Here is a 14,716-nt window from a genome sequence, read left to right as displayed (position 1 = left end):
TCTAATAGGCCAAAACTAGACTAGTCATCAAATAAACAGAAATGAACATGACTACACATATAAAGTCTGTTTAATATGTCTATTTGACCACTAGTCTAGTTTTGGGCTATTCTTAGATGTCTATTAGATTTTCGCTGACAGCCCAAATTTAGCTGTTTTAGCCAGTCTGTCTATGTTTAGATTTCTATTAGACCAGGGGTTTTCAAACATGCCCCCCCAAATTTGTCCAATTTCACTCGCGCCCCCCCCAGACACCCTTTCCTTGAGCCAAAATTCTAAGGCATGCGCAAACATCATTCACATATTACTTGCTGCGTTTAAAGTGCTTAGAATTAATTACATTGAAACATAAATATAGCTTACCTGATTCAGTGTGATGGCTGAGTGAGGACAACATGCTAATCTGTGGTCAGATTCCTGACACGACTAACCGTAAATCATCTTCCACTGCCAATAAGCGTGAGCCATAGCATTCTTGCTTTTGATGTACGTACATACAGAAAATGCTGCTTCGCAAAGCCAAGTTCGCAGAGTCCTGACAGTGTGGTTGAGTCGAACATTGAGTATGTTTACATGGGCAACAATACTTTAATACGATTTTAATACGATTAAGACAATACTCTGATTAAGAGTCTACCATGTAAACAGCAATTTTTGATTACCTTAATGCGACTAAAGTCATAACTCAACTAAACCTGCTGGATTAAGACGTGGACAATGCATATATTAGTGGCAGTATTGAAGTAAACACCGCAACCACCATCATGTAGGACTTTTCACCGCATTTTGTGACAAGATCCACACACACGGCTGTCAGTAAAGGGCCGCACACACATCGCGAAATGAGGAAGTTTTTTTTTTCTTTTCATTTAGCTTTCTATTAAAACAGCACTCTTCCACCAGTCCTTAATTTATATTCGCGTTGAATACCCCAGTTTGTCACGGGGAAGTTAATTAAATGTTCATGAGTGAAAGTGAAACTTGAAACGAACTGCAGTAAAGTCGAAAAATTAAAGATGAAACACCCAAAAATACACGAGCCTCTGCAGGAAACGTGTATAGCCTGGTGACGCAACATTCAAAAAGCACTTCACGTAAGACCTTACTTATATTATTGTCTTATTAAGGCAAATAACTGATGTCCATATAAACATAGTTAGTAGTGTCTTCAAAGTAAGTGAAAGATCCAGAAGGGTATCCTGCTGATTTGATTCAGAAGGACACTTTTTTGTCTGACGGCTCACCGGTTTGACTTTCATTCATTCACCATCATTAATTTTAAAAAGCACCCGCTTCATTTTATTTGTATATATTTTACTGGAACGCATTAACTCTACTGGTGCCTGATAGTTAGCTGTGGAGCTAACATTAATTATATTATTCCCTCTAGTGAATGCATAAAAATTGTCATCTTAATTTACTCGAGTGCACGCCTCAATGTCTCGCACCCCATCTTAATAGGTGCTGGCGCCCCACAGTTTGCAAACCACTGTATTAGACATCTATTAAACATAAAATTGTTTTCTGGGAGGCCTCCAGGAGCAAGGTTAAAAATCAAAAATATATATTAAATGAAATATAACCTAAAATAACTCTAAAGATACAGGATGTTTTTGTCTGAGGCTACGTTTACACCCCTACTGAAAAAACAGCCTAAACCAGCCTAAGCTAAGCTGGTGTTAGCTGGTCAACCAGGCTGGTTTTAGAGGGGTTTTGGTCACTACCAGGCTGGTATCCAGCCATTTCCAGCCTGGTCTTAGCTAGTCAGGCTGGGTGATAACCAGCTAAAACCAGCTTGACCAGCCTAGCCAGGCTGGGAGCCCAACCAAAACCAGCTATGTCCAGCTTAAACCAGGCTGTGACCAGCTAAAACCAGGCTGGAAATGGCTGGAAACCAGCCTGGAAGTGGCCAAAACCCCTCTTAAACCAGGCTGGTCAACCAGCTAAAACCAGCCAACCAACTTAGGCCGGTTTAAGTTGTTTTTTCAGTAGGGACTGCAGGCAAATGTGGCCCGAATCCGATTTTTTTGCCCACATGTAACTCAGGTAATGACAGTGTGAACAGCTCAAACCGCATGGAATCTGATCTTTTCACTTCAGATTTGTGCCACTTTTATATGTAGTATTAAATCAGACACAGATGTGATGTTTTGCAATGCGAGCGCAGTGTGAACGGTTATGTCGGATTTTTACATAATCTTCGAGCTACATGCGTCATCATTCTGTGCTGCAAACATCATCTACCCCTCAGCAGCATAGTAGAATGGCACACAGGGCAAACACTTTACCAAAACTGTTTATAGACGTTTTAATAACAGGGCAAAACTGGTGCTTGTTAACCAATCTGGTTAACAATTGGGTCACGGGTTGATCGAGAAGCTGAAGAGTGTCGTGGGTGTTGAGGATAGGGGATCCAAAGGAGGGGGAACTTTCTCTCGGAGAGTAAACAGGGCACCCAAACCCCCCCCTTCTGTGTCTGTTGATTATAACGAAGTAAAATGAAATAACTCTATACAAACAGACACAAACCCAACTCTGCCTTCACTGTTAAGTCTGCCGCTGCTCATTAACTCTTGATGAGTTCACTACACCGGTGATCAGAAAAACACATGCTGCGATTGTCATAAATCACAAATGATTTCAATCACAAGTGACTTATTTTAGATTTCAAATGCCGAAATATGCATTAGTAGTAGCAGAACAACCCTTTACAGTTCATGAAATACAACACGGATGTCTGTGAAAAGGACAATAATCATATAAGCATGATCTAACAACGTGCTTACTTCATAGAGTATACACATTGTGTGCATAATTAGACATTTTGTGCTGTCCGTAACTGTACTTTTGCGCATGCGGGTCAGTGTAGGACCATGATCTTGTTCACACTGCAAATCTGATATTAGCCACATTTATAAGAGACAGCCATGCAAAAAAAATCAGATCTGAGAAAAAATCTGATTTGAACACTAAGCCTTGCAGAAAACACAATGATATATCAATCATTTCCCACACATATTTTTATTAATCTGCACTTTATATCTTTACAATCTGAATCAGCTTTTACAGTGTGGTATTTACTTCATGACAAAATTGATTTTCTAACTGTACATGTGTTGTTGTGCCTCTATCAGCGGAGCCTTATGAGACGTGTGAGTGGGTGGAGCCAGAGGCGGCGTCATACTTGCCCCCACCAGCCAAAAAGCCCCGCAAGAGCACAGTCACAGAGAAACCCAAGGTCAAAGAAATGATCGACGAGCGGACTCGAGGTGAGCAGACACTCTCACTCAACCGGGTTCACAGAGTTCAAGCCTGTAAACACACACACACACACATGCTAAATCAGGATTAGAGCACTCATCTGCTCAGCCGGCGCAGTGTAAACACAAGAGGGTGTGTCTGGAACTATGACGAGGCTTGTGTTTAATCTTGCTAGTTTAAAGAGACATGCTTTGATTTATCGAGATATGGCACATGCTCAAATTTTGTTGGCAAAGGCATTCAAAATAGAACTTTAAAGATAATCCTGAAAGTTCTTATAATTTAGAAGAGGAAAAGCTAGAAGGAATAATAAAGAGAAGGACTGGTAAATCAGCATACAACTTTATTTACTAATCAAATGGAGGAAAAGTGGAGCAGAGTTGCACCATCTCCTTTGTGGGTTTAATAGAGACCCAAGAATTCAACTTCATATGGAACTGTTCGGTAGTTCGTACGGTGGCAGTTATATTTCTTTAATCATGTTGTGTATTTATTGGATAAAATTTTTTAATGTTAAAGGTAATGCTTGATATTAATAAATGTAATAAAAAAATAGAGTTTATATTATGCATTGTATAATATGCACTACCAATCATACCAAGTTTGATACGTTAAATATATATTGAATAAATATATTATGATAATAATACATAATATTTTCTAGTATACTATAAATTTATGTAAATATTTTAATATATATGTTATGCATAATTATTTTAATATTTACATATATATATATATATATATATATATATATATATATATATATATATATATATATATATATATATATATATATATATATATATATAAATTTATAATATATGTTTATAATAATATAAATATTACCTTAATTATATTCAGAATTACTTTAATCAATATTATTATCTATTTAATTATTTTTTAAATGTAATTTATATGATTACAGAAATAATTCTAATATTTAATATCTAATCATAATTGAAATAAATATTATAAATACATATATTTAAATGAATATATAAAAATATCTAATTATATATCTTATTAAATATCTATACTAACTATTAATATGTTTTTTTATTTATTAATTGTGGAAACTAGAAAATATTTTCCAATTCAACAGTGTTTGAAAATTAAATAGAAATAATTTGTAAAATAATTATTGAACAAAATATACACAAAAAGTAACTGAATGTTGATACTGTAAAGCGTATAAAGACAGAGAACAAAGATATTGGTCAATTTTGTAACCAATGGATTTATATTTTACACAGGGTTTTAACCCTCAGTATGAACTAGTTTGCCTTTAGATAATTGTTAATGTGGTAACTGAAATAATTGACTCTGAATTTTGCATTCATATTTAATTGAGTTCAAGATTTTAAATAATTAAACCGCCTGTCATCAATTATTTCTGACATATTTAATATATTTATTATATCGTATTTTACCCACAGTAAAGTAGAATCTACAAGGATTTTTTGGTGTGCTTCAATGCTAAAAAAATATAATCTAGAAAAAAAGTAAATTTATTTTCAGTAATATTCTAGTTAATGTTTAGTCAAAGTTCTACAAATATCAGGTTACTTGTAAAATCATGTACAAAATTGTGAACAGAATCTTTTATTTTATATTCTTTTCCCCCATTTTTTGTATGTTTTTTAATACTATACTTTTTAGTATGACATTATATACTATTATAAAATGCATTATTTTTGTATTTTCACTCTCTCACTTTTCTTTGGCTTAGTCCCTGCTTTTTCAGGAGTCGCCACAGTGGAACAAACCATTTTATTTTTAATCTTAGATATATTTTTTAATACTTTTTAAATGTGCTTTTGTCATTTTAGTAGAAAAAGATTGGTCAAAAATTAACAATAAAACACTATTTTACCACAAACAACAATGGCTCCAACAACCTCCTCAAACCTATTTATTTTCCTAATATTGTCACAAAATATGGACAAACTCTTCAGTGTTTGAACATGCAGACATGAAATTTAAACCACAATGAACTGAACTAAGCAGAACTTCACTCTGAAATCTGGATTTTACCAGAACTACTATGTTAAGTGGCTTTGACACAAGCGCTATAGAGATAAACCACCACAATAAGTAACATTATGAAATGAAATTCATATAACATTTCATGAAATTCAAGCTAGCAAAATAATACTTTGTTTTTGAATAATTAACAATATGTTAATGGATTTTACAATATGTTTGAATGTTTTTTGTGATTGTATTTTATTCTTATAATGTAGTGTCACGGTGTACATGTTACTGGGAGTAGTATAATCTGTACTTCACATCAAGGACCACAATGGAAATAAGTTTTGTTTTTAAAACTTTATTGTGTAAATCCTTGATGAATTAAGTATATTCACAAATTTTTTGTCAAATAAAATGAAAGAAAGAAGTGAAAAATAATCTAAACAATCTAAATATGATCTGAGCATAAACCACTGGAGTGTCCATTCAGCAATTTGAAAATGTTCCAGATGCCTGAAAGACTGGTAAGTTTTCCATTATTGAACAGTTTTGTCTGTTGTTTTTCAGAGAGGCTTGTATTCGATGTCCGTCAGAAATGTAGAAACATTGAAGGTATGTTTTCCACATTGAGTTGTGTTTCATTACTGTCTGTTAATGTCAAAATATTCTCTAGTGAAATCTCTTTGTCTTTCGACGCTTCAGACATCTGCATCTCCTGCGGCAGCCTGTATGTTTCCCTGGAGCACCCGCTCTTCATTGGAGGAATGTGCCAGAGCTGTACGGTAAACGCCAGGAAATCCCTGCTTCCCACTTCCTTGAGGGCTGCTTTGTTTGCCTGCTTGTGATTTTGTTATCTACATTATTGGCAGTGTCATACACACACTGTTTGCTTCATCTGATCAGATTTAAAGATGAAATATTACTTAATATCATTAAATAAGTGTTCAAAGTAAAGACAAGTACTACGTTTAGTCAAGATTTAGGGATTAAGGCAGCTGTGACCTAAATGCAATCTGTTATTTAGTAGTTTGTAGACTAGGAGTTTTAGTGAGCAAAGTAGCTATGCAGAGTTATGCTAATGCTAGTTTAAAGTATAATTAGGTAAGGTTTCATTAGTTAAATTTATTATATTTAAGTTATACTATGCTAATTTCAGAATTTACTCTTTGATTATTGAAGAAACACTCCACTTTTTTGGGAATAGATTAATTTTACAACTCCCAGTTAAACAATTGAGTTTTACTATTTTTGAATCCATTCAGCTGAACTCCAGTTCTGGCGGGAGCACTTTCAGCTTAGTTTAGCATAATCAATTGAATCAGATTAGACCATTAGCATCTCGTTCAACAAAAAAAATTTAAGTTATTTGAAGTTTGACTGTTATATTGTGCAGTGCTGTCACCTAGTTACCTAGCTAGGGACTATTTTTAGGTGCTGCGTAATATCATTGCACCTGCTGCAGCCATGGTACGGATGAGAGTATAGTTCCTTGACATAGAGTGAATAGTTCTTCCATTGGTCTTAGTACACAATATAACTACAGAAGAGTCAAGCTTTAAAAAGGAAAGTTATCAAAACTCTTAATTTATTATTATTTTTTTTTTGAGCGAGGGCAACACAGTGGCGCAGTAGATAGTGCTGTCGCCTCACAGCAAGAAGGTCACTGGTTCGAGCCTCGGCTGGGTCAGTAGGTGTTTCTGTGTGGAGTTTGCATGTTCTCCCTGCATTCGTGTGGGTTTCCTCCGGGTGCTCTGTTTCCCCCCACAGTCCAAAGACATGTGGTACAGGTGAATTGGAAAAGCTAAATTGCCCGTAGTGTATGAGTGTAAATGAGTGTGTATTAGATGTTTCCCAGGGATGGGTTGCAGCTGGAAGGAATCCAATTCAATGATTAATGCTAAGCTAAGCTAAAAGTGCTCCTGCCAGACCTGGAGATCGGCTGAATGGATTCAAAAATTGTAAAACTCAACTGTTTAACTCTCGGAGACTTGATGATCCTATTTATAAAATGAAATGGCGAGTGTTCCTTTAAGATCAGCAGTATTTTCAAAGTGATTTAAAAAAGTACAGTGTATTGGAAGTAAATCAGATATCAGGCGATGTTATTGATATCAAGAAAAGAAAATAAACAAATCAAACAATCAAAAATAAACTACAAACTTCCAGAAAAAAAGTGCTCTCATCAGTTTCTGCCAACATTCCAGCTGCTTTTCATTTGTCAACCATCTATGCTCAGTTTACAAACAAATGAACATTGTTATGCATTTGTCCTTTTATAGAACTGCTTTCTAGAATGTGCGTATCAATACGATGACGATGGATACCAGTCCTACTGTACAATCTGCTGTGGAGGGAGGGAAGTGCTCATGTGCGGAAACAATAACTGTTGCAGGTAAGACTGAACTATGATGCAGTTTTTCTATACCGTCCTTCAGTCCTTCACCTCATCTCTTGGTTGTCCTGCAGGTGTTTCTGTGTGGAATGTGTGGATTTGTTGGTGGGTCCTGGCGCGGCACAGGCAGCTATTAAAGAAGACCCTTGGAATTGCTATATGTGTGGACCGAAGACTCAGTACGGCCTGTTGGAGCGCCGGGCTGATTGGCCTTGCAGACTGCAACACTTCTTTGCCAACAATCATGACCAGGAATTTGTAAGTCCCTTATACTGTATGTTGGCTAAATATTGGCAGTTTAAACTAGCCCTGTCTTAAAATCAGCACTGACTAATAAGGCTGCACAATATATCGTTTCAGCATCGATATCGCAATGTGTGCATCCACAATAATTACATGACAAGATATGCAATGTTGAGTCTGAATTATAGTTGACCAAGAGCTACAGAATTGTATTTAATTACTATATTTATACGGAATTTAGATTTATGCAAAAAAAAAACCTTACTTAGAATCTTTGTCTTGTTTCTAGTCCAAATATCTACATTTCAACACAAAAACAAGGTTATTTTTCTTACCCACTGACATAGTTTTGTTTGTTTTAAGGAAAAACTTGAAAGAAAAAGTTGAAAACAAAACTTTTTCACTTGAGCTAAGAATTTTTAGATATTTGGACTAGAAGCAAGACAAAACAGTCACAGAGAAAAGCATTTTTGCCATTGTTATTATTCAAAATCTGTACTTAAATACTATTAGATTCCATAGAAAACCATGGCATAGTGCTATTCAAATTATCTTATGAAAGAATCCCATATCGCAATATTTATCATAGAAAAATATAATATGGCAATATCAGGTTTTCTAATATCGTGTAATCTAATCTCTATTACTATACTTTTTATTATTAATAGACAAGCTCTGAAGCTCCCAGTGTCAGGCATTGGCTTTTCTTGATATGAAGGGAATTAGGAACAGTGTCTTGGCTGGCTAACATCTGTAGAAATTCTGTGGCATTTTTAAAAAAAAAAGTGCTATTTTGTGCTATTTGTTTGAATTTAGAGTAAAATTCTGTGGTCACAGAATCCCTAAATTCTGGAGGGACTGCTCACAACAGCTGCCTGTATTTCTAGTCATGATAGGTCATGGAAATTATGCTTTTTAGTCAGGGAAAGTTAAGTTAAAGAAAAAAACAGGGAACTTAACATTTTGTTGTAGTGGGAACCCTGTAGTAAATCTTTTTGCAGAAACTTTTTTTGCAGAAACTGGAATGTAGTGAGTCAGAAAATCAAGTCAATTGTTTCCAGCATTTTGAGTCAAAAAGCATAAACTGTATAGGCAAATAAAATATCTTTGTCTTTAGACAAAGCAGTATTGACTTTAATCTACAGCCTTGACAAACAGTCCTGATTCTGAACATGTTCTTGCACAGTCTGATTGTTTTGTGAAAGTTTTATGCTCTACTTAAGAAAAAAGTCACATATAAGGCATATATCTTAAAGGAACAAATATTGGCTTTCCCAGTACTGGGTTGCGGCTGGAAGGGCATCTGTGTAAAATAAGTTGGTGGTTTATTCCGCTGTGGCAACCCCTGATGAATAAAGGGACTAAGCTGAAGGAAAATGAATGAATGAACAAATATTGGCCTAGAAAACAGTCATTTTTATTACATAGTGTAACTATGAGCTTTAAATTGGAAATTTATCTAAACTCTTTTTTTAAACTTATTTTGAAGGAAATGCTAATGGTCAAATTCGATTTAATTCATTATGCTAAGCTAAGCTAAGTTAAGCTAATAGTGTATAAGCCAGAATATGAAATCAGCTGAATGTAAAATGAGCCTTTTTTAATAAAAGGTGGAGTGTTCCTTTAAAGATGACTACAATAACAGCAAAACTGCATTTGCTTGCTCAAAATTATAGTCAAAAAATTAATATCGTGCAATGTTATTGCATCTTTGTGCTCAGTCAGCATTTCTAATCATTAATGTTAAAAACAGTTGTGCTGCTATTTTTGTAAACATTTTAAAATATCTTGAATATTAAAAATGTAACTCAAATAAAATTATATAATTATAATTATATGTTTCCAGCCACTGGAAGGACATCTGCTGCAAAAAACATACGCTGGATTAGCTGGTGGTTCATTTTTGTAATATTCAGATTTTTTGTTAAAGTAATATTTTCAACTGAATCTCTTTACTTTAATAATAAATAAATATTTGATTTATCATGTTGATTTTTTTTATTACTGAATTAATACATTTTATAATATGTTTGTTTGTTTGTTTGTTTGTTTGTTTGTTTGTTTGTTTGTTAGTTGAAATGTTTAATTCACCCCAAAATGATCAAAAATTATCTTATGATCAACTCACCCTTGGGGCATGTTTGGGTACTTTCTTCTTTTCGTTTGAATCCAATCTGAGTTATTTTGAAAATGATCTTGCCCTTTTCCAGCTGTACAATGCCAACGGTCAGCTGATTTTTATCAGGACTCTAAGAGAATAAAGCCCATCCATTCATAATAAACAGGAGGGGGGAGGGGTGAATAAATGTCTCCTTAATCCATGCATTTTTATAATAAAATATCCATATTTGAAAATTTATAAAGCATTATGTGTTACTCCCAATGGCTGCACATTTTTAGTGCATTATTAGCATTATCAGATAATCAAAATTGAATGAAAATGTCCCAGTACAAACAAGGAAATGAAATAGGACTCTATCATACCCCCGGCTCAATAAGGCACAAGACGTGTGTGGCCTGATTTTTTGCTATTTTCAGACCAGCACAACATTTTGTGCCACATTATTTAAATAGCAAATCTGTTTGTGCCACTTTGTGGACTCATGGGTGTGCTAGTCTAAAAAGAAAGTGTGTTAAGGCGCATTGTTGGTGCTGTGCTATTTTGAAAAACTGAAACAAACTGCGCCATTGACTAACTGAAAGCTGGTCAAGAGTCCAGCACAGAGTGCATTAGTTAAGCGCCTGTGCGGGTCCAAACGCTTACTCATTGCTTACACTGTTTCCTAGTACAACACAGTTTCCTTACTCCAGTAAAGGAGTAAAGTAAAGAGTTAAAGTAAAGTAAAGAGAAAGTAATAAGGCCGATTGGAGGAGGCTCAGTTTTCTCACTACTGAAGCTTTCCACTTACAAGGGTCAGCCATGTAAATAGCAAATGCACCATGGCGCGTCGCAACTGACTCTTAAAGGGAATGAGAGATGAGTCTCTGATTGGTTGAATGCACGTTATGCACAAAACACACCCATAACTCATAAAGAGAATAAACACAACCCTGTTAGACCATGCGTTGGGGCGCAGAGCATGTTTTTCCGTCCTTAAAAAAGCCAAAGTGGATTTGGACACGACTTTAATGCTTTTGTGCCATACGCTTTAGACTTTGCACCTAGATCGTTAAAATAGAGGCCAAAGTTGTTTATGAAAAAGTCTGAAAACCTCAAATTAACATTATACATTTTTTTTCTCATTTACATGCTATATTGTTACTATAAATATCACACTCCTCCTATAAATCATTGTTTGAGCAGCTGTGGCAATTGTAATCAAGACCAGTGTGGTTTACAGTACAAACGCAGATGATTTGAGAGTTTTATTATGCAATTATACAACTCCATTTGCTTTCCAGACCATGTGAAAGAGCGCCTTGGCTGACATCCATTTGTGCTTGAAGAGCAGCCAGAAAGTGTTACAGTCGCTGCGCATTGTGCTTTTGACTACACATCTCCACATCATAGAGTTTTAGCTTACACGCTCCGCTCTTTCGATGCAACAAAAGTACAGGTTAGCAAAGCATTTCCCATTGTTAGGCCTACTGAATGCTAAGATGTTCAACAAAGACCTCAGATAAGAAGCCACACTTAATCACAGGGAAAATGGCTAATGAAACAGCCCGGAGATACTGCGTTTATTGTATAGGCGCTCGACAATAAACCCTTGTTTCTGGACTGGTTTAATGTAAAGGCTTCTTTGTTGGAAACGGACAGTATGTACAGACAGGTGCTCTTTTTAATAACAGAGCTGTGTGATTTAATGGCCTCTCACTCTCTTTCTCTTTTCTTGTCTCTCTCTCTTCTATCTTTTTTTTCTTCACTTTCAGGAACCACCAAGGCTCTACCCTCCGGTTTTGGCTGAGAACAGAAAACCCATTCGCGTCCTGTCACTTTTTGATGGGATCGCAACAGGTTAGCGGAGAACGTCCGCCCTTCCTTTTATCCTCTCAGCAGAAAAAATAGTGCTGATCACATTACACTCGTCTTGGCTTTTAAAGTGCACTTAGCTGAACTGTTCACTCCCATCGATACCACGTGTGATTTTTTTACTACTAGGATTAACTGCAGTCGCAGGATTGACCCTGTTTATGGGTCGTGTTTGTACTATACTTAAAGCCTGATTATTATGTCACGAGCATATTTGACAGCCAAAGAGCGGTTTAGCTGGTCACTAAATGCTCAATTAAATGTTCACTAATATGTCATTTTAAAACCATCATTAATGTGATTTAAAGATGACTGATGTTTTATTTTGAGTTGATCACAACTGTAGACTAAGGTCGTATTTGTTTTTCTGTAGTTAATTACATTTTTAAAAAAAATTATTACTTGACAGCCTGATTAAAACACAAAAAAATGCCACTGCGTCCATATTTGGTCATGATCTGTATTTGCCATACAGCTACGGACTCTCACAGAGTTAAAATAAATATATTAAACCTTTGTTTTCCTGGTTTTTAAGGGCTGCTGGTTCTGAGGGAGCTGGGCATTCAGGTGGAGCGTTACGTGGCCTCAGAAGTGTGCGAGGAATCCATCACTGTAGGCATCGTCCGGCACCAGGGGCGCATTATGTATGTGGGTGACGTGAGACACCTCACCCGTAAAAATGTGAGTGTCATCTTTGTTGGAGCATACCAACTTCTTTTTCTGCTAATTTGGCTGCCATCTTGGATCTTGAGGGCAGTTTTCATATTGTATTTTTTTAGCTGCAGTTCATCACTTCTTTGTTCCAAACTTTTTTTCTAACACACGAAGAGCTGTATTAAATGTTGGATTGCAAAAGAGAATGCTTTCCAAGGAACTTTTATTTTCTTTTTGGATTTAAAGAACATTCTCCTGTTCTGAAATTTAAATGTTATGGCAATTAGAGATTAGACCATACAGATATTGGAACCCGTACTGTTACACACTAAACTCATAGAGTCATGCAACACAGATGTCGTTGAAGCTAGCAATTTCAGAACAAAGCATAACAAAATTTATCTGGAGTTTTCTGTGATATAAGCTAACAGATTTAATCACCATTGGTATGGAATTATATTTGTGGCAATCAAATTTTACAAAACCACCTCTGCATCCAGGATAGAGAGCTGTCCATCAAAATCTTACTAACCAATGAGGCTAGATTGCTGTAAAGCCCGCCCCCATTAGAGTTTTCTGCCAAAATAATGATTGAAAATTTGCAGTGTAAAGAAACCTGTTGAATCCCATTCACGATTGATGACTTGCGAAAATTAACTTTTGATAATCGTTAATAATAAACAAAGCAAATTGGGAGAATTTACATATATGTACAAAATTCACACTTAAATTTTTTTTCGTTTCCAGATTATTTTTTCTTTTTTTGTAATTGAATATTGTTGATGTTTTATGGAAATGTTATATTTGTTTATATTAGGCTGTTGATTTTTATCGGCAATATTAAAATTGTATACATTGGTACATAGTGCAAGTTATTGTAATACTTTTTTCCTTCATTTTTACTTCAGACGTTTCTTACTTGTTCAGTTGATAAGACGCACAATTTATAGACTGCAGGCATCGTTCACCCAAAAATTGTATTTCTGTCATCATTTTACTCCTTTACTTTATTCAAAACTTTATAAATATCTTCTGTTGAACTCAAAAGAAGATATTTAGAAAAATGCTGAAAACTTGTAAATATTAACTTCCATAGTATCTGTTTTTCTTACTATGGATGTCAATGGTTAAAGGTTTTCAGCTGTAGAAAGTTTAACAGAAGAAATAAACTATAGATTTTGGATATATAGAAATATAGATTTAAACCACTTGAGGTTGAGTAAACTTTGACTAAATTTTGATTTTTGGATTAACTATCCTTTTAAGAAATTTTATAGGTTTATATGTTTATAAAAGTTTTCTATTGTCAATAGATTTCTACAAAAAATAATTGTCATTTTGGGTTGAACTGATCATTGTATCAATTTATAATTAAATTTGTCCTGTTTGTATCATCTCTTCAAACTTGGCAATGTTTACACAGGCAACATTTACTCATGGGTCATGGAATTTCTGGTATATCATGGAGCTTTAAAAGGTGTATTCCAGTAATCGATATGATCAGGGAATTTTTATTATTTATTTGACCAAATCATGGAATATCAGGGATTTTTGTTTGTCGCCTTAAATCTTAAAAGTTTCCATTTATCAGAAAATATTTTTTCTGAACTATTTTTGTTCACTTTGTTTAACGCTTATCTTTATGGCTACTCTATTTTTCAAACTAAAACAGTTATAATGCTTTGTTATTGTTTTAACGTTATTCTAATATTATCAATATACAATGCCAACAGTGACCTGTTTTTCCATTTATTAGCTTTCATGGAAATTCAGCATTTTAGTCAGTGAAAGTCAGGGAATTTGATATTTGGCTTAAAGTTTAGACCTGTTTACACATCTTCATATTGATTAGTCTTTATGTTGATTATTTCTGATCTTTTTCATCTGCAGATCCAGGAATGGGGTCCTTTTGATCTGGTCATCGGTGGAAGTCCATGCAATGATCTGTCCATAGTGAATCCAGCAAGAAAAGGTCTCTACGGTAGGAGTTTATATAGCTGTGTTCTAGGCTTAGTCAGTTTAATAAGACCGTATCAGTGGACACTTAAATTGCCTTTCAAAAGTTTAAGATCAGTATGTTGTTTAAATAATCCTTTTAATTCAATATATAAAAGAAAACTGAAAATCAAATGCTGTTTTTATGAACTTCATTCATTCATTTTCTTTTCGACTTAATCTGGGGTCGCCACAGCAGAATGAACCACCAACTTATCCAGCAC

The 14,716-nt window shown here is 34.9% G+C and overlaps 1 protein-coding gene across 5 annotated transcripts in view; it reads left to right on the top strand.

Annotated features, from left to right (window-relative positions):
- Positions 1–14,716, top strand: part of dnmt3ab (DNA (cytosine-5-)-methyltransferase 3 alpha b) — a 102,124-nt gene that overhangs the window by 75,185 nt on the left and 12,223 nt on the right. For 4 of the 5 annotated variants that reach the window (XM_056476336.1, XM_056476338.1, XM_056476339.1 and 1 more), the window contains 8 exons: positions 3,135–3,269; positions 5,803–5,847; positions 5,938–6,017; positions 7,515–7,627; positions 7,702–7,885; positions 11,744–11,828; positions 12,379–12,524; positions 14,388–14,478. In XM_056476336.1, coding sequence (XP_056332311.1) covers positions 3,135–3,269; positions 5,803–5,847; positions 5,938–6,017; positions 7,515–7,627; positions 7,702–7,885; positions 11,744–11,828; positions 12,379–12,524; positions 14,388–14,478 — 879 coding nt within the window. The remainder of the gene's footprint in view (positions 1–3,134; positions 3,270–5,802; positions 5,848–5,937; positions 6,018–7,514; positions 7,628–7,701; positions 7,886–11,743; positions 11,829–12,378; positions 12,525–14,387; positions 14,479–14,716) is intronic. The other variant, XM_056476337.1, reaches the window with a different exon arrangement.

The sequence above is a fragment of the Danio aesculapii genome, chromosome 17 (genome assembly GCF_903798145.1).
Source record: "Danio aesculapii chromosome 17, fDanAes4.1, whole genome shotgun sequence".
NCBI lineage: Eukaryota > Metazoa > Chordata > Actinopteri > Cypriniformes > Danionidae > Danio > Danio aesculapii.
The sequence above is the reverse complement of the archived record's forward strand: the minus strand, read 5'-3'. Positions and strand labels throughout refer to the sequence as shown.